At 47.3% G+C, this 17,388-nt stretch overlaps 1 protein-coding gene across 3 annotated transcripts in view; it reads left to right on the plus strand.

Annotated features, from left to right (window-relative positions):
- Positions 1–15,245, plus strand: part of rictora (RPTOR independent companion of MTOR, complex 2 a) — a 302,106-nt gene extending 286,861 nt beyond the window's left edge. For all 3 annotated transcript variants that reach the window (XM_067982377.1, XM_067982379.1, XM_067982378.1), the window contains 4 exons: positions 5,443–5,607; positions 6,019–6,142; positions 8,167–8,305; positions 10,568–15,245. In XM_067982377.1, the coding sequence (XP_067838478.1) occupies positions 5,443–5,607; positions 6,019–6,142; positions 8,167–8,305; positions 10,568–10,639 (500 nt within the window). In that variant the 3' untranslated portion in view covers positions 10,640–15,245. The remainder of the gene's footprint in view (positions 1–5,442; positions 5,608–6,018; positions 6,143–8,166; positions 8,306–10,567) is intronic.
- The last annotated feature ends 2,143 nt before the right edge of the window (positions 15,246–17,388 follow it).

Genomic DNA, 17,388 nt, shown 5'->3' on the forward strand with positions numbered 1-17,388 from the left:
ATCGTAAAAACTCATCTACTAATGTCCTTTTAAGGAAGGAAACCTGCCATCCTTACCCAGTCTGGCCTATATGTGACTCCAGACCCACAGCAAAGTGATTGATTCTTAGCTGTCCTCTGAATGGCCTGCTAGGCCATTTCAGTTATCAAGAAGGCGGCTCACCGCCACCTTCTCGAGCGCAGTTAGGGATGGGCAATGAATGCTGGCCTTGCCAGTGATGCCAGTGGACCCCTGCTGAGCTCACATGAATGTGGTTTTTCCACTATATTGAGCATGAATGTTTCCTGGAATGTCTTAGCATCCAGGTGGGTGATGTGGTATGCAGGAAGCACCAATCTTGGCAGACACGTCGTCTGAATCTAATCTGCATTCCCAGAAGCACTGCATTCCCGGTCTACTTAAAACAGGCTGGGATCAGTGTCCTGACGAATCGAATAACTAAGGCTGTAGATAGAGCTTTAAACTAAAAAGGCAGGGGGAGGGTTCAGGTGAGGGGAAATTTATAAATCTAAAGAGAAAAGTCAAGGCCAGTGTAGCAATTTGGGTAAAGATAAACAGAGTATTTAACGGTAATTGTGCATCAGTGAATAAATTCAAATCAGGGAAAAATAGTAAAAAGTTAAAATTAAAGGTGCTTTATCTGAATGGACGAAGCATTCATAACAAGATAGACGAATTAATGGCACAAATAGAGATAAATGGGTTTGACCTCGTAGCCATTACTGAGACGTGGTTGCAAGGTGGCCAAGGTTGGGAACTAAATATTCAAGGGTACTTAACTTTTCGAAAAGACAGACAAAATGTAAAAGGTGAGGGGAGGGTTAGCCCTGATAATAAAGAATGACATAAGGACAGTAGTCAGAGAGGATCTTGGCTTGGAAGATCAGGAAGTAGAAGTAGTATGGGTGGAGATAAGAAATAACAAGGGGCAGAAAACACTAGTGGGGGTAGTTTATAGGCCTCCTAACAGTAGTTATACTGTTAGACAGAGTATTAACCAAGAAATAAGAGGAGCTTGTAACATAAGAAATAGGAGCAGGAGTAGGCCATACGGCCCCTCGAGCCTGCTCCGCCATTCAATCAGATCATGGCTGATCTTCAACCTCAACTCCACTTTCTTGCCCAATCCCCATATCCCTTGATTCCCCTAGAGTCCAAAAATCTATCTGTCTCAGTCTTGAATATACCCAATGACTGAGCATCCACAGCCCTCTGGAGTAGAGAATTCCAAAGATTCACAACCCTCTGAGTGAAGAAATTCCTTCTCATCTCAGTCTTAAATGGCCGACCCCTGTGACTGTGCCCTCTAGTTCTACCTAACAAAGGTAATGCAATAATCATGGGGGACTTTAATCTTCATATAGACTGGGCAAATCAAATTGGCAAAAGTAGTTTGGAGGATGAGCTCATGGAATGCATTTGAGATAGTTTCCTAGAACAATTCGTCGTGGAACCAATCAGGGAACAGGCTATTTTAGATCTTGTCTTGTCTTGTGTAATGAGACAGGGTTAATCATTTTTTTAAAATATTCATTCACTGGATGTGGGGATCGCTGGCAAGGCCAGTGTTTATTGCCCATCTCACAGTAAGGGATCCTCTGGAGTAGAGTGATCATAATATGATAGAATTTTACATTGAGCTCGAGAGTGACGTACTTAAGTCCGAAACTAGAGTCTTAAACTTAAACAAAGCCAATTACATAGGTATGAGGGGCGAGTTGGCTAAGGTAGATTGGGAAATTAGATTAAAAGATATGACGGTAGATAAGCAATGGCGAACATTTAAAGAAATATTTCATAATTCTCAATCAATATAAATCCATTGAGAAATAAAAACTCTAGGGGAAAATGATCCATTTGTGGCTAACTAAAGAAGTTAAGGATAGTATTAGCTTAAAAGAAGAGGCTTATAATGTTGCCAAGAAAAATAGTAAGCCTGAGGATTGGGAGAGTTTCAGAAACCAGCAAAGGATGACCAAAGAACTGATAGAGGGAGAAAATAGAATAGCAAGAAATATAAAAACAGATTGTAAGAGCTTGTCCAAGTATGTAAAAAGGAAGAGAGTAGAGAAAGTAAACATGGGTCCCTTAGAGGCTGAGATAGGAGAAATTATAATGGGGAATAAGGAAATGACAGAGACACTAAACAAATATTTTGTATCTGTCTTCACCATAGAAGACACAAAAAACATACCAGAAATAGTGAGGATCCGCTAAGGGTCTAATGAGTAAGGAACTTAAAGTAATTAATATTAGTAAAAAAAAATACTGGAGAAATTAATGAGACTAAATGCAGATAAATCCCCTGGACCTCGTGGCCTACATCCTAGGGTTCTAAAAGAGGTGACTGTGGAGATAGTGGATGCATTAGTTGTGATCTTCCAAAATTCCCTGGATTCTAGAACAGTCCCAGTGGATTGGAAGGTAGCAAATGTAACATCGCTATTCAAGAAAGGAGGGAGAGAGAAAACAGGGAACTACAGGCCAGACATCAGTCGTCGGGAAAATGCTGGAATCCATTATTTAAGGACGTGGTAACAGGTCACTTAGAAAATCATGATATGATTAGGCAGAGTCAACATGGTTTTATGAAAGGGAAATCATATTTGACAAATCTGTTAGTTTTTGAGGATGTAACTAGCAGAGTATAGCAGATAAAGGGAAACTGGGATGTAATATATTTGGATTTTCAAAAGGCATTCGATAAGGTGCCACATAAAAGGTTGTTAGACATGATAAGGGCTCATTTGGTTGGGGTTAATATATTAGCGTGGATGGAGGATTGGTTAACGGACAGAAAACGGAGGATAGGAATAAACGGGTCAGTTTCAAGTTGGCAGGCTGTAACTAGAGGGGTGCCGTAAGGATCTGTGCTTGGGCCTCAGCTGCTTACAATCTATATTAATGACTTAGATTTACAATCTATATTAATGATTTAGATGAAGGGGCTGAGTGTAATGTATCCAAGTTTGCTGACAATAGAAAGCTAGAATCATAAAAATTTGCAACACAAAAGGAGGCCATTTGACCCATCGTGCCTGTGCCGGCAGAAAAAAAGCCATCCCACTTTCCAGCTCTTGGTCCGTAGTCTTGTAGATTGCAGCACTTCAACTGCATGTGCAAGTACTTTATAAATGCGAAGAGGGTTTCTGCCTCTACCACCCTTTCAGGCAGTGAGTTCCAGACCCCCACCCTCTGGGTGAAAAACTTTCTCCTTAACTCCCCTCTAATCCTTCTACCAATTACTTTAAATCTATGCTCCCTGGTTATTGACCTCTCTGCTAAGGGAAATAGGTCCTTCCTATCCATTCTATCTAGGCCCCTCATAATTTTATACACCTCAATTAAATCACCCCTCAGCCTCCTCTGTTCTAAAGAAAACAACCCCAGCCTATCCAATCTTTCCTCATAGCTAGAATTCTCCAGTCCTGGCAACGTCCTCATAAATCTCCTCTGTTCTCTCTCGTGCAATCAAATCCTTCCTGTAACGTGGTGACCAGAACTCTATGCAGTACTCTAGCTGTGTCCTAACTAATGTTTTATACGGTTCTGGCATAACCTCCCTGCTCTTATATTCTGTGCCTCGGCTAATAAAGGAAAGTATCCTGTATGCCTTCTTAACCACCTTATCTACCCAACCTGCTACCTTCAGGGATCTGTGGACATGCACTCCAAGGTCCCTCTGTCCCTCTACACTTCTCAATATCCTACCATTTATTGTGTATTCCCTTGCCTTGTTTGCCCTCCCCAAATGCATTACCTCACACTTCTCTGGATTTAATTCCATTTGCCATTTTTCTGCCCGCCTGACCAGTCCATTGATATCTTCCTGCAATCTACAGCTTTCCTCCTCACTATCAACCACATGGCAAACTTTTGTATCATCTGCAAACTTCTTAATCATGCCCCCTACATTTAAGTCTAAATCATTAATATATACTACAAAAAGCAATGGATCTAGTACTGAGCCCTGCAGAACCCGTCGACTATTACCCTTTGCTTCAAAAGAACTAAAGTCGACGTGAGGAAAAACTTTTTTACACAGCAAGTGGTTATGATCTGGAATGCACTGCCTGAGGGGGTGATGGAGGCAGATTCAATCATGGCTTTCAAAAGGGAATTGGATAAGTACTTGAAGGGAAAAAATTTGCAGGGCCACGGGGATAGGACGGGGGAGTGGGACTAGCTGAACTGCTCTTGCAGAGAGCCGGCACTGACTCAATGGGCCGAATGGCCTCCATCCGTGCTGTAACCATTCTGTGATTCTATGCTTCCTGCCGCTTAGCCAATTCTGGATCCAACTTGCAACTTTTCCTTGGATCCCATGGGCTTTTACTTTTCTGGCCAGTCTGCCATGTGGGACCTTGTCAAAAGCCTTGCTAAAATCCATGTAGGCTGCATCTGACGTGCTATCCTTGTTACCGCCTCAAAAAATTCAATCAAATTAGTCAGCTTATTGGGAAAGTAAATGGTGAGGAGGACACAGAGTCTGCAACGGGATATAGACAGGTTAAGTGAGTGGGCAAGGTGGCAGATGGAATATTATGTAGGGAAATGTGAGGTTATTCACTTTGGTAGGAAAAATAGAAAAGCAGGATATTTTTTAAATGATGAGAAACTATTAAATGTTGGTGTTCAGAGGTATTTGGGTATCCTTGTTCATGAAACACAAAGTTAACATGCAAGAAATTAGGAAAGCAAATGGTACGTTGGCCTTTATTGCAAAGGGGTTGGAGTACAAGAATAAGGAAGTCTTGCTGCAGTTGTACAGGGCTTTGGTGAGACCACGCCTGGAGTACTGTACAGTTTTGGTCTCCTTACCTAAGGAAGGATATATTTGCCTTGAAAGCAGTACACCGAAGGTTCACTAGATTAATTCCTGGGATGAAAGGGTTGTCCTATGAGGAGAGATTGAGTAGAATGGGTCTATACTCTCTGGAGTTTAGAAGAATGAGAGGTGATCTCTAAGGGGGCTTAACAAGGTAGTTGCTGAGAGACTGTTTCCCCGGCTGGAGAGTCTAGAAGTAGGGGACATAGTTTCAGGATATATGGTCGGCCATTTAGGACTGAGATGAGGAGAAATTTCTTTACTCATATAATTGGAATTCTCTACCCCAGAGGGCTGTGGATGCTGAGTCGTTGAGTATATTCAAGACTGAGATCGATAGATTTTTGGACATCGAGGGATATGGGGATAGGGCGGGAAAGTGGATTTGAAGTTGAAGATCAGCCATAATCTTGAATGGTGGAGCAGGCTCAAGTGCCGTATGGCCTATTCGTGCTCCTATTTCTTATGTTCTAAGCTGTGTGTTTTTAACTTTATAGCGTCTTCCGAATATGAACTGATCTGAATTCCCTCCAGCCAAATAGTGTAAAATTGCAGTTTGAGACAGCGCTATATAAACAAATCTTTCTTTAAATGCTAAAATTCTTTTGTTTCAGATTTTCCAGACATTCCATACTCTGACTGCTGTGTGCCCACCATACCAATCCACACCCACCTGGAAGTCACACCTCGCTCCTCAAAGATTTCCGGGATCTCTGGGTGCAGTGATGTCGTGTCACAGGGGTCAGTGAGCAGCATAAAGAGCGTCGATATAGTAATAGGTGAGTGTGGGTGGCAGTGGAGACTGAGCTATGGGTGAATGGATCTGTTCTAGCCTGGTCTTTTATACATGAGACAGTGTTTGAAACATGGGGAGGGAGCTGGATGCCAGGGTCTGCCCGGGTTGTGGGGGGGCTGGTTAAGAAAAGAAAGCTGGGAATTAGGGTCTGGTTTACAGAGGAAGGTTTGCAATGGAGATTGTTGGAGTTGGGGTTACATCAGTAAGTGTCTGGGAGAGGGTTTAGGTCAGGGTTTGGTGTGAGGGTGATGGGTAAGATTGAGACTGGAACGGATTGGCCGAGAGCTGTGTTGCTGGAAGTCCCCACGATTGTACCTAAATTCGTGTACGGCTGTAAATGGTTAAAATGCTCTCCTCTTGTCACCTGGTTAGACCTGTGCCTTCCCCGTTACAGGAGGAAATCCCATCATGGACGACACGCCTGCCTGCCGTGTGCTGCTACGGAAAGAAGTCTTACGATTGGTCATTAATCTGAGCAGCTCAGTGGGGACAAAAGGCCATGAAACTGGGCTCTTGACGTAAGAACGAATTTCCTTAAATCACCTCCAGGGCATTCTTTTTACAGTCACTGGGTAGAACGTCAAAAATACGTTAGGTTACTCACTTCCCCTCCCCTTGAATATCTGGACTTCACTCGTGGTTGGTGTGGTAATGCAGTGGTCGAGAGTTCAAATCCCACCTTGGCAAGTTGCTGCATTGTTTTGGTGCCAGTGCATGAAGACCATGGAAGCTGCTGGATTGTCATAAAGATCCAACTGCCTTTCAGTCTGGCCTACTCATGACCCCAGTCCCATAAGACCATAAGAGATAGGAGCAGGAGTAGGCCATTCGGCCCCTCGAGCCTGCTCCGCCATTTAATGAGATCATGGCTGATCTGATTTTTTCCTCAACTCCACTTTCCCGCCTTTTCCCCATATCCTTTGACTCCCTTGCTGATCAAAAATTTGTCTAACTCAGCCTTGAATGTATTCAATGACTCAGCCTCCACAGCTTTTTGGGGTAAAGAATTCCAAAGATTCACGACCCTCTGGGAGAAGAAATTCTTCCTCATTTCCGTCTTAAACGGGCGACCCCTTATTCTGAGACTATGCCCCCTAGTTTTAGATTCCCCCATGAGGGGTAACATCCCCTCAGAATCTTGTATGTTTCAATAAGATCCCCTCTCATTCTTCTAAGAGTTGTAAACAATTTTACAACACCAAGTTATAGTCCAGCAATTTTATTTTAAATTCACAAGCTTTCGGAGACTTCCTCCTTCCTCAGGTGAACGATGTGGAAATTCCACATCGTTCACCTGAGGAAGGAGGAAGTCTCCGAAAGCTTGTGAATTTAAAATAAAATTGCTGGACTATAACTTGGTGTTGTAAAATTGTTTACAATTGTCAACCCCAGTCCATCACCGGCATCTCCATATCAATCTTCTAAGAGGGTGGTGAACCTCTACCACAGAAGGCTGTGGAGGCCAAGTCACTGAATATATTTTAAGAAGGAGCTAGATAGATTTCTAGACACAAAAGGCATCAAGGGGTTTGGGGAGAGAGCGGGAATATGGTATTGAGATAGAGGATCAGCCATGACCATATTGAATGACGGAGCAGGCTCGAAGGGCCGAATGGCCTACTTCTGCTCCTATTTTCTGTGTTTAAACTCCAAAGAGTATAGACCCAACCTGTTCAATCTTTCCTCATAAGACAACCCTTCCATACCCGGAATCAACCTCGTGAACTTTCCCTGAACTGCCTCCAATGCAAGTATGTCCTTCCTTAAATAAGGGCACCAGAACTGTACGCAGTACTCCAGGTGTGGTCTCACCAGCACCCTGTACAGTTGTAGCATGACTTCCCTGCTTTTATACTCCATCCCCTTAGAAATAAAGGCCAATATTCCATTTGCCTTCCAGATTACCTGCTGCCTGTATGTTGACTTTTTGTGTTTCATGTACGAGGACACCCAGATCCCCCTGTACTGCAGCATTTTGTAGTATTTCTCCATTCAAATAATATTTTGCTTTTTTATTTTTCCTCCCAAAGTGGAGTCCCAAGTCCCACACTATGTGGCTCATTCTTAATGGCCTCGCAAGCCTCCCCGTTGTTGGAGATGGGCAATAAATGTGGCCTTGCCAGTCACCAAGAAGAAATAAAAAGTGGTACCACCTGCTCAGCCCTCCACAAGGACACCTGTGAGAATCCCAGCGGGACTGGGTCCTCTCCTTCCTGTCACTGCAGCTTCATCACCCCACAGCTGAGGTCAATCATCACTCCTCCAGTTTGTTTCCTTCAGTCACATTATTGCCCCTGATGTACTGTTCCCCAAAGTCCTTGGGGAACCTGCTCCCAGACTTGCAGTAGTGACTGAGTCAAGTGTGAGAGAGCAGGGTGGTCTCACTTGCCTGTGGATGCAAACCCCACCCCAGTGGGCAGAGTTTTCCTCGGCCCTCCCAGGTGTTTTGCCACTTGCGCTTACTGGCTGCTGTTTAAAAGATGTTGCTGAGTTTTGCTCGCTCTGTTGTTACTCTGACACCTGTTCTGTTTTCCCTCTCCAGGATAAAGGAGAAGTTCCCTCATGCTTTCGATGACATTTGTCTGTACTCTGAGGTTTCCCACTTGCTGGCAAACTGCACCTTCCGCCTCCTCTCCCGCAGATTTATCCAAGAGCTCTTCCAGGACGTTCAGTTCCAACCAGTAAGTTCCTGACAGGAATGCTTGCTAATCGGGGAGGGGGTCCTCTTACTGCCGGCCTCTTGGGAGGATCATATTGCTCCTTACTAGTTGGGGATCTCATGCCATCTCCAACGGCAGGGGGCGGTCTTGAGGGTGGCGCATCCATTTTCTTTGGGAGGGGCTTTCTTACTTTTTTTTTACTCTAGCTGGTTTCTGTCTCCCTCTTTCTGTGGGGGGGGGGGGGGTCTCTCACCATCTGTGTCAGTGGACTTTCTGGTCTGGGAGGGGTTCTCTGCCAACTGAATCTGGGAGGAGACTTTCACCACCAGTGCCTCAGAGATCTCGCCGTCTGTCTATCTAGGGGTCCCTTGTCTCTTTGAGGGGGATATTTCCTCATCTCTGTCACTGTCTTTTGTTTCTAGGGAATTTTCTCTCTCTGGGGAACTCTCCCTGTCTGGTGGGGGACTCCTTGGTGTCAGAGGAGCTTCCTACATTTGTCTTGGGGTTTGGGGGGAGTCGCTTTTGCTCTCTCTGGGTGCCTCTCTGTCTGAGGGTCTGCACTCTGACCGTGCTTTTGCTTCCTCTCCATCTAGAGATTCTCAGAGGGAGAGAGGTAGGACGAGGCTCGTGAGGAGCATAAACACTGGCATGGATCACTTGGGCCGAATGGCCTGTTTCTGTGCTGTAAATTCTATGTAATCACTAAAAGTAGCGACACAGGTTAATAAGGCCATAAAAATGGTAAACCAATCACCAGTTAAACTTGTATCGAATCTTGGTTAGACCACATTTGGAGTACTGTGCACAGTTCTGGTCAGAATATAAAAAAAGATATAGAGGCATTGGAGAAGGTGCAAAAAAGGTTCACATGGATGATACCAGAACTGAGAGGATACCCTTATCAGGAAAGATTGAACAGGCTGGGGCTCTTCTAGAAAAGAGAAGGCTGAGGGGTGACCTGATCGAGGTCTTCAAGATTATGAAAGGGTTTGATAGGGTAGACATAGAAAAAATGTTTCCACTTGTGGGGGAGACCAGAACTAAGGGCCATAAATATAAAACAGTCACTAATAAATCCCGAAACTTCTTTATGCAAAGAGTGGTGAGAATGTGGAACGCGCTAGCACCAGGAGTAGTTGAGGCAAATAGCATAGATGCATTTAAGGGGAAGCTAGATAAACACAAGGGGGGAGAAAGGAATAGAAGGATATGCTGATAGGGTGAGATGTAGGGAGGGAGGAGGCTCGTGTGGAGCATAAACACCAGCATGGACCAGTTGGGCCGAAAGGCCTGTTTCTGTGCTGTGTAGACTTAATGTAATTCTCTGCGGGGTCACTGATTCTGGGGTCTCGCTGTCTGGGGGTTCTTTCTCTGGGGTCTCAGTCTCTGGGGTCTCGCTGTCTGGGGGTTCTTTCTCTGGGTTCTCTCTCTGGGGTCTCACTGTCTGGGGGTTCTCTCTCTGGGGTCTCGCTGTCTGGGGGTTCTCTCTCTGGGGTCTCGCTGTCTGGGGGTTCTCTCTCTGGGGTCTCGCTGTCTGGAGGTTCTCTCTCTGGGGTCTCGCTGTCTGGGGATTCTCTCTCTGGGGTCTCGCTGTCTGGAGGTTCTCTCTCTGGGGTCTCGCTGTCTGGGGGTTCTCTCTCTCTCTGGGGTCTCGCTGTCTGGGGGTTCTCTCTCTGGGGTCTCGCTGTCTGGGGTCTCGCTGTCTGGGGGTTCTCTCTCTGGTGTCTCGCTGTCTGGGGGTTCTCTCTCTGGGGTCTCGCTGTCTGGGGGTTCTCTCTCTGGGGTCTCGCTGTCTGGAGGTTCTCTCTCTGGGGTCTCGCTGTCTGGAGGTTCTCTCTCTGGGGTCTCGCTGTCTGGGGGTTCTCTCTCTGGGGTCTCGCTGTCTGGGGGTTCTCTCTCTGGGGTCTCGCTGTCTGGGGGTTCTCTCTCTGGGGTCTCGCTGTCTGGGGGTTCTCTCTCTGGGGTCTCGCTGTCTGGGGGTTCTCTCTCTGGGGTCTCGCTGTCGGGGTTCTCTCTCTGGGGTCTCGCTGTCTGGGGGTTCTCTCTCTGGGGTCTCGCTGTCTGGGGGTTCTCTCTCTGGGGTCTCGCTGTCTGGGGGTTCTCTCTATGGGGTCTCGCTGTCTGGGGGTTCTCTCTCTGGGGTCTCGCTGTCTGGGGGTTCTCTCTCTGGGGTCTCGCTGTCTGGGGGTTCTCTCTGACCAATGATTCTGTCGCTCTGGGTTCTGGCGCGCGGCCTCTGTCGCTCTGGGTCCTCGCTCTGACTGTATTTCTGCTCTCCGGCAGCTGTACGAGGAAGCAGACACTACCCTTGTATCACCGAAGCAGGTGAAAGCTGAGCCGTCCCTAGCGTCCTGACCGAACCCGTGCCGAAGCATCGCAGGAGAGCGTTACGGAGTTGTCTCCACATCACCAAACCTTCGCCCAACCATGGGCTGTTTCCAGCCTACTTCACCCAGGATCTACCGGTACCAAGATATTCACCGCTGTGACCAGCAGAGCAGGGCAGGGCGTGGACGGGCACACGAATCCTGCTCTGTGCATGCGGTCAGGGCCTCGTTCAGTGTCTGGCTTGTTCTTATTTATTTCCCTTCCCTCTGTCCTGGACGTGAAGGTATCCTTAACACTACTGGAGGCGTGATGGAGATTGTGGCACAGTCCTCAGCAGCGGGCACTGTGTGTGTGGCACTTGACTGGATCTCCCCTATTATTTGCCCGCTCGGCACCATTAAACAGACAGGCTGACTAATCCCAAGCCTGAGCCTGTCTCACTCTGCCAGCACTACCCCTCATTTACTTCAAACTCTGCCTCAGGTTCACTCAATCCCCTTTTACTAAGCAGGCAGGGGCAGCTTTTTATTTTTAAATCTGTGCGGACCACACTGTAATAATCTATTTAAATTAAATCGACTGGACGAGCACAGGTGGACAGAGATCAGGCTCCTGTTGCTTTAACACGCGGTACAGACGAGCTTTAACTCAGATGTTTCCTTGCTGCAGGGAAAATTATCAATGGCGTTGCTCTGAGAGGCCCACAACAAGGGCAGATTTGCATTAACTGGCACGTGACATCCCAGCAGTAACTAGTTGCAGGACTGTTCCTGTATTGTGGGTACGTTGAGAGGGCAGTTTAATGCACTCAGAAATAATCAAAGGTCCCTCTCCAGCACAGTACATCAACTGGTGTATTAGATCAGTAGGAAACAGCAAGGGTACGTAAGACACCTCCCCCTCCCCCCCTCCCACACCCCAGGGGTACGTAGGACACCCCCCCCTCCCACACCCCAGGGGTACGTAGGACACCCCCCCTCCCCCCACACCCCAGGGGTATGTAGGACACCCCCCTCCCACACCTCCCACACCCCAGGGGTACATAGGACACCCTCCCTCCCACACCCCCACCCCCACACCTCCCACACCCATGGGGTACGTAGGACACCCCCGCTCCCACACCTCCCACACCCCAGGGGTATGTAGGACACCCCCCTCCCACACCCTAGGGGTATGTAGGACACCCCCCCTCCCACACCCCAGGGGTATGTAGGACACCCCCCCCTTCCACACCTCCCACACCCCAGGGGTATGTTGGACACCCCCCCTCCCACACCCCAGGGGTATGTAGGACACCCCCCCTCCCACACCTCCCACACCCCAGGGGTATGTAGGACACCCCCCCCTCCCACACCCTAGGGGTATGTAGGACACCCCCCCTCCCACACCCCAGGGGTATGTAGGACACCCCCCCTCCCACACCCCAGGGGTATGTAGGACACCCCCCCTCCCACACCTCCCACACCCCAGGGGTATGTAGGACACCCCCGCTCCCACACCCCAGGGGTACATAGGGCACCTCCCTCACTGGGTCATTGAGGGCTGAAAATCCAATCATGTCCAAACTGATCGAAGTACTTTGTTGAATTCATTCTCATTCTCTTTTTCTCAATCACTGCCTGTGCCTCTCCCTTCCTCCTCTCCTTCTGTCTGTCTCTATCCCCACCTCCTCTCCTTCTCTGTCTGTCTTCTCTCTCTCCTCACCCTTCCTTTAACTAATTCTCACTGGCTCTCTGACTCCCTGAGTTCGTCTTGTTCAGTTGCTGGACTGGGGCTACTTCACCTGCTTGTTTAATTTAACACAAATAGATGTTAATGTGAGAGGGGAACCTGGACACTGAGTGCACTAATCTGACACATTTCAGTGTGAGGAAGGGGCCAGTAGGGAGCAGGACTGGAGACTTCCCAGTTTGATGTGAAATTCCACAGATTGGGCATTGTTTGTTTATTATACATTCGGGCGCTGGTGCCCAGAGAAGTGCTGGGCATGAGGCAGGGTGCCCCTCCTTTGAGTGAGATTGTGAGGAAGCTTCTCCTTTCAGATGGGGTTGAATGGATCTGGAGACTTCTCCAGTCGCCAACGTGAGCAACATCCGAAGGCGGTGCTGTGTTTGAATGGTAGGTGGGATTCCAGTCATAGACCATCACATTGTGGGGCGGGGGGGAGGGGTGTCAGGTAAAGATGTCAGCTTCACGGGTACAAGTGGGAAGGGAGGCTGCAGACTTCGGGCAGGCTGCCTGGGTGCACTGCTTTCTGTGTGAGAGATCCGAGGGGCGGGTCTGACCTGAACACCCACAAACACCATCATTGCTTCAGGGGGAGGAAAGTCCGACTACCCTTTCTCAATGGCGACCTGACCTTAAACAGGTTCTCCTGCTGAGCACGGTACGGGGTGGGTCACACACTCCATTCACATCACTCGACCTGGGACTATTGGTCCATAGCCACCCTCTTTCCTGTTCCACGCTCACTCACTCAGACCCTATTCCTGGTTGGAATCCCCTGAGGTGCCCTGACGTAAGTGTGTGCTTGAATCTCCAGGTACTTGGTGTTCAGCACTGTGCCTGATGACAGTAGCAATTAAATCAGGGCCCTGTTTGTACTGCAGAATATTGGGCTCAGCGCTCAACAGTGTGTATGTGAGGGGCAGGAATTGGACGGTGGGCTTTGCATAGAACTTACAGAAGCTCATGATTAGACTTATTCACAACTGGACCCCTGTCCTCCTGGGGGGTCTCGGCTCATCTACTACTGTGAATGTAGCTTGAAGTTGAGGTGTGTGTGTGTGTGAGAGAGTGAGATTTAGTTTTGAATACAGTTTGAGGAAGAGGGGAGTTTCTCACAGCTTCACTGGTGAGTGAGTTACACTAAGTTAGTTGTGGATCGTTCTAGATGTTTTTGTACAAATGACCTGAAACTCCAATGATTAGCTGTCACGGGGAGAGGAAGGGAATGTTTGGTCACTGGGCCCCCATCCTGTCCAGTGCTCCTTTCGTAAGAGAGTTCCTCTCCCCGAGCCCTTGTAATAGGGGGCTTGTTGTACATCTGTTAAACACGTGGACTATAGAGCAGCGTGGAGGGAGTGGGTGTGTCTCCAATGGGTTGCCTATCACAATCACCTGCCTTCTACCTGACATTAAGTTGAGCAGTGCCTTTTTAAGTCTAAATGATAAGTAAGGCTCTCGGCACTGGGGGTCTTTGGTCCGGACTCGATGGGAGGGAGAGAGAGGTTCTTTGTGTCCCAGGATTGAGGGGGTGGGGTTAGCATTTCTGGCTCCTGGGTGAGTTTGGTGGGATCTGTAGGTCGGGGGTAGGAGGAATCTGTGGGTTGCGTGCCTGAGAATAGTGTTTGGAGTGCGGGGGAAGTTGAAGAATGTTTTCACTCCCAGAGCAAATGGTAGCCTCCAGCAGCCAATAGTACGAAAGTGAGAGGAGAGCATGAAGGGGTGGGTGAGCAGCTGCTGTCCAAAATATGGTGCTACTTCTATACACAGATCCATCTCTCGAGGAACTGCTGAGAAAGGAGCTGCTTATAGGATCCCTGTAATACTTAAACACAAGGTGAAAGGGGTTTACAGTGCCCCCAACACCTCACAGGTACTGTCTTCCATCTGGTTGTCCCATCATCGGTCTCCTCTGCCTCCCCCAGCACCAAGTGCAAATCACACTGCTGTAACTGCAGGCGAGTTCTCGCCCATCGATCAGGACACTGCAGGATTCCACCTCTCGTCTCTGTCAGCCTGCGGCGCAGCAGAAAGAACACTAATTTCAAGTTGACTGTTAAATCTGTCGGCTGCTCCTCGCCACCAACTGAGTGTCACCGATTCACTATTCATTTTTATGGCCATTTGTCTTTTTGGTCCTTTTCTATCCCCAAAGCTGCCATGTAAATTCTGAATGTCAGGATTACATAGATGTCTCAAGAATCCCCCCTCTTTCTGTGTTTTGTCAATCCCATGGTCTGTGTACTTGCCTCTCCTTCCTGCTGTCTGTGAATCTGGTCTGTCTTTCTCATGCTCATTCTCTCCGTTTTTGTCTTCCACACTTGTATGTGCACACTCTTTCTTCCATGTGTTCTAGGAATGAGGAGGTTGAAAAGAATTGTTGGCCTCCTCTGAGTCACACAAGTGCGGTGGCTGCGATTTCTTGGTCCAGCAATCGTGTGCTATTTTGTGTGTTTTTCTTTGGAGAGGAAGGGTAAGAAGTTAGAGGAGGGCAGCACCTGTTTGAGAAAGGGAGAGCATTGAAGATGGACATTGCCGCCATCATTGTGGATGTGTTTGGTTTTGTTTCTTTGTGATAAGCTGCTACATTATTGGGATGTTCTGGTGTTCATAGGTCACTGAACATGAAACCTGATTTATATTGTATACCTGTAACATAGTCTGATTAAAAATGAGAAGAAATTATTTATATATTTTCCATAAGAGAATATTTCATGAAGCTGTGTATAATTTAAATAAAATAAAGCAGAGAGCAGCTGTCAAGGATAATGTTTTTGTGTTGCCACCTTGTGGTTTCTTTGTATAGTGTGTACAGTCTGTGTTTCTGGGCATTTACCCTTCTGAACATAAGAACTTATCAAAGGGATGCACTGTTAATTAACAATAAAAACAAAAGTACCCAAACTTATTCCAGGTGGCGTCCTGTCATTCCTCTCCCATGTACAACACCAACTTACATTTGTATAGCACCTTTGATCATAGAATGATTGCAGCACAGAAGGTGGCCATTTTCGAGCCCATGCCGGCTCTTTGTAAGAGCAATCCAGTTAGTCCCACTCCCCACTCTTTTCCTGTAGCCCTGCACATTTTTTCCCTTCAACATAAGAAATAGGAGCAGGAGTAGGCCATACGGCCCCTCGAGCCTGCTCCGCCTTTCAATCAGATCATGGCTGATCTTCAACCTCAACTCCACTTTCCTACCCGATCCCCATATCCCTTGATTCCCCTAGAGTCCAAAAATCTGTCTATCTCAGCCTTGAATATATTCAATGACTCAACATTCACAGCCCTCTGGGCTAGAGAATTCCAAAGATTCACAACCCTCTAAGTGAAGAAATTCCTCCTCATCTCAGTCTTAAATGGCCGACCCCTTATCCTGCGACTATGGCCTCTAGTTCTAGACTCTCCAGACAGGGGCAACAACCTCTCAGCCTCCACCCTGTCAAGTCCCCTCAGAATCTTGTATGTTTCAATGAGATCACCTCTCATTTTTCTAAACTCCAGACAGTATAGGCCCATTCTACTCAACTTCAAGTATCCAATTCCATTTTGAAAGCCACGATCGAATCTGCTTCCACCACCCTTTCAGGCAGTGCATTCCAGATCATAAATACTTGCTGCTTAAAAAAGTTTTTCCTTGTGTCACCTTTGGTCCTTTTACTAATCACCTTTAAAATGTAGTAAATTGTCCCAAGGTGCTTAACAGGAGCGATTATCAAACAAAATTTACTTGGAATGTCGATCTTAGAAACACAAAAAGGAAAAGCTGGAAATACATAGCAGGCCAGTGAGGAAAAACGGCCATTCTTTGTGCTGTGTTGGGTTTGTATTGATGAAAGTGAATGTGTGAAGTACTGGAACCAGCCCCTTTCTCTGTGGATGCTAATTGGCCTGCTGTGTATTTCCACCAACTTCCAGTTTCATTGTACCTTTCGTGTACAGCTGTGTTTATTTCTGTGCTTTTCACTGAATGATACTGGGGTTCAGTTCCACGAGTGACTGCAGCCCTCCAACACCTTGCTAAAGTGGCTGAGTATAAAGCCTGGATGTTTGCTGCCAATGTGAGTGACAGATCTAGAGAGACCCGTGAAGATGCAGGGAGAAGAATAGGTGTTTACTAGAACAACTGTCACAAAGGAAACATTGAGTGCATGAATGGTGCATATACAGCCTGACAAACAGCCAATGAACTTTGGTCACTGGTGACGTTCAGGACAAGTGGAAGATGTGCTGGAAACCTGCCAAGAAAGCATCGAGTGCACAGGTCTCATGAACATCCCACACTGGTGGACCCTGCCATCAGGCACCAGATGGGTGGATAACACTAACTAGATGCTGGACTGCACCTGAAAGATAGAGCACTCTCTGAATAGTCACAAAAAGACCACAATGCCTTTTGCACCCTGGTAACAGTAAGGCCTGTACTATTTGCAATTAGTTGAGCAAGAGATAAATGCATAGCCTTGTCACTTGTCCACGTCAGGTCAAGTCACCAACAGTCACCCTGAGCTTTGGGATGCCGTGGTCCCCATCTGAGACCATGCATCCATGAGGTGTTGGAGGCTGCAGCTTGAGAACCATCTTGATTTGAAAGGGGAGTTGTCATGTCACAACGGCCAGAAATTTTCTTGGAGCGACTCCTGTTGTAACTTGACTGGAAACCCTGCTTGCACATATAAAGATCATTTCCAGCTAAGTCAATGGCTTTAAGGAACGGGTGAAAGGGTCATTCAATCTATTCCACCCGGTGCCCTGTACATTCTACCATGGATTCATGTACCCAAACTATTGATTGCCTACTTTAAGAGACACCGGGCAAAACTTTCAACTTCAACAGGGGTGTTAAACATGAGGTAGCAGATTGGCTTCATGTTACACACTGTGTCCGATTTCCCTTTCCATTGAATGGAGCAGAAAATTCGCCACGATGTGTATGTGAGCGGGCGATCTGTTACCGCCCCTTTTACACCCACTGCCCCAGTTCAAATTACTCACCCGCTGAGTTCCTTCTACCTACCACCGCCCCCCCCCCCAACTTACCCTGCAATAAA

This window comes from Heptranchias perlo, chromosome 4 (assembly GCF_035084215.1).
Source record: "Heptranchias perlo isolate sHepPer1 chromosome 4, sHepPer1.hap1, whole genome shotgun sequence".
Lineage (NCBI taxonomy): Eukaryota > Metazoa > Chordata > Chondrichthyes > Hexanchiformes > Hexanchidae > Heptranchias > Heptranchias perlo.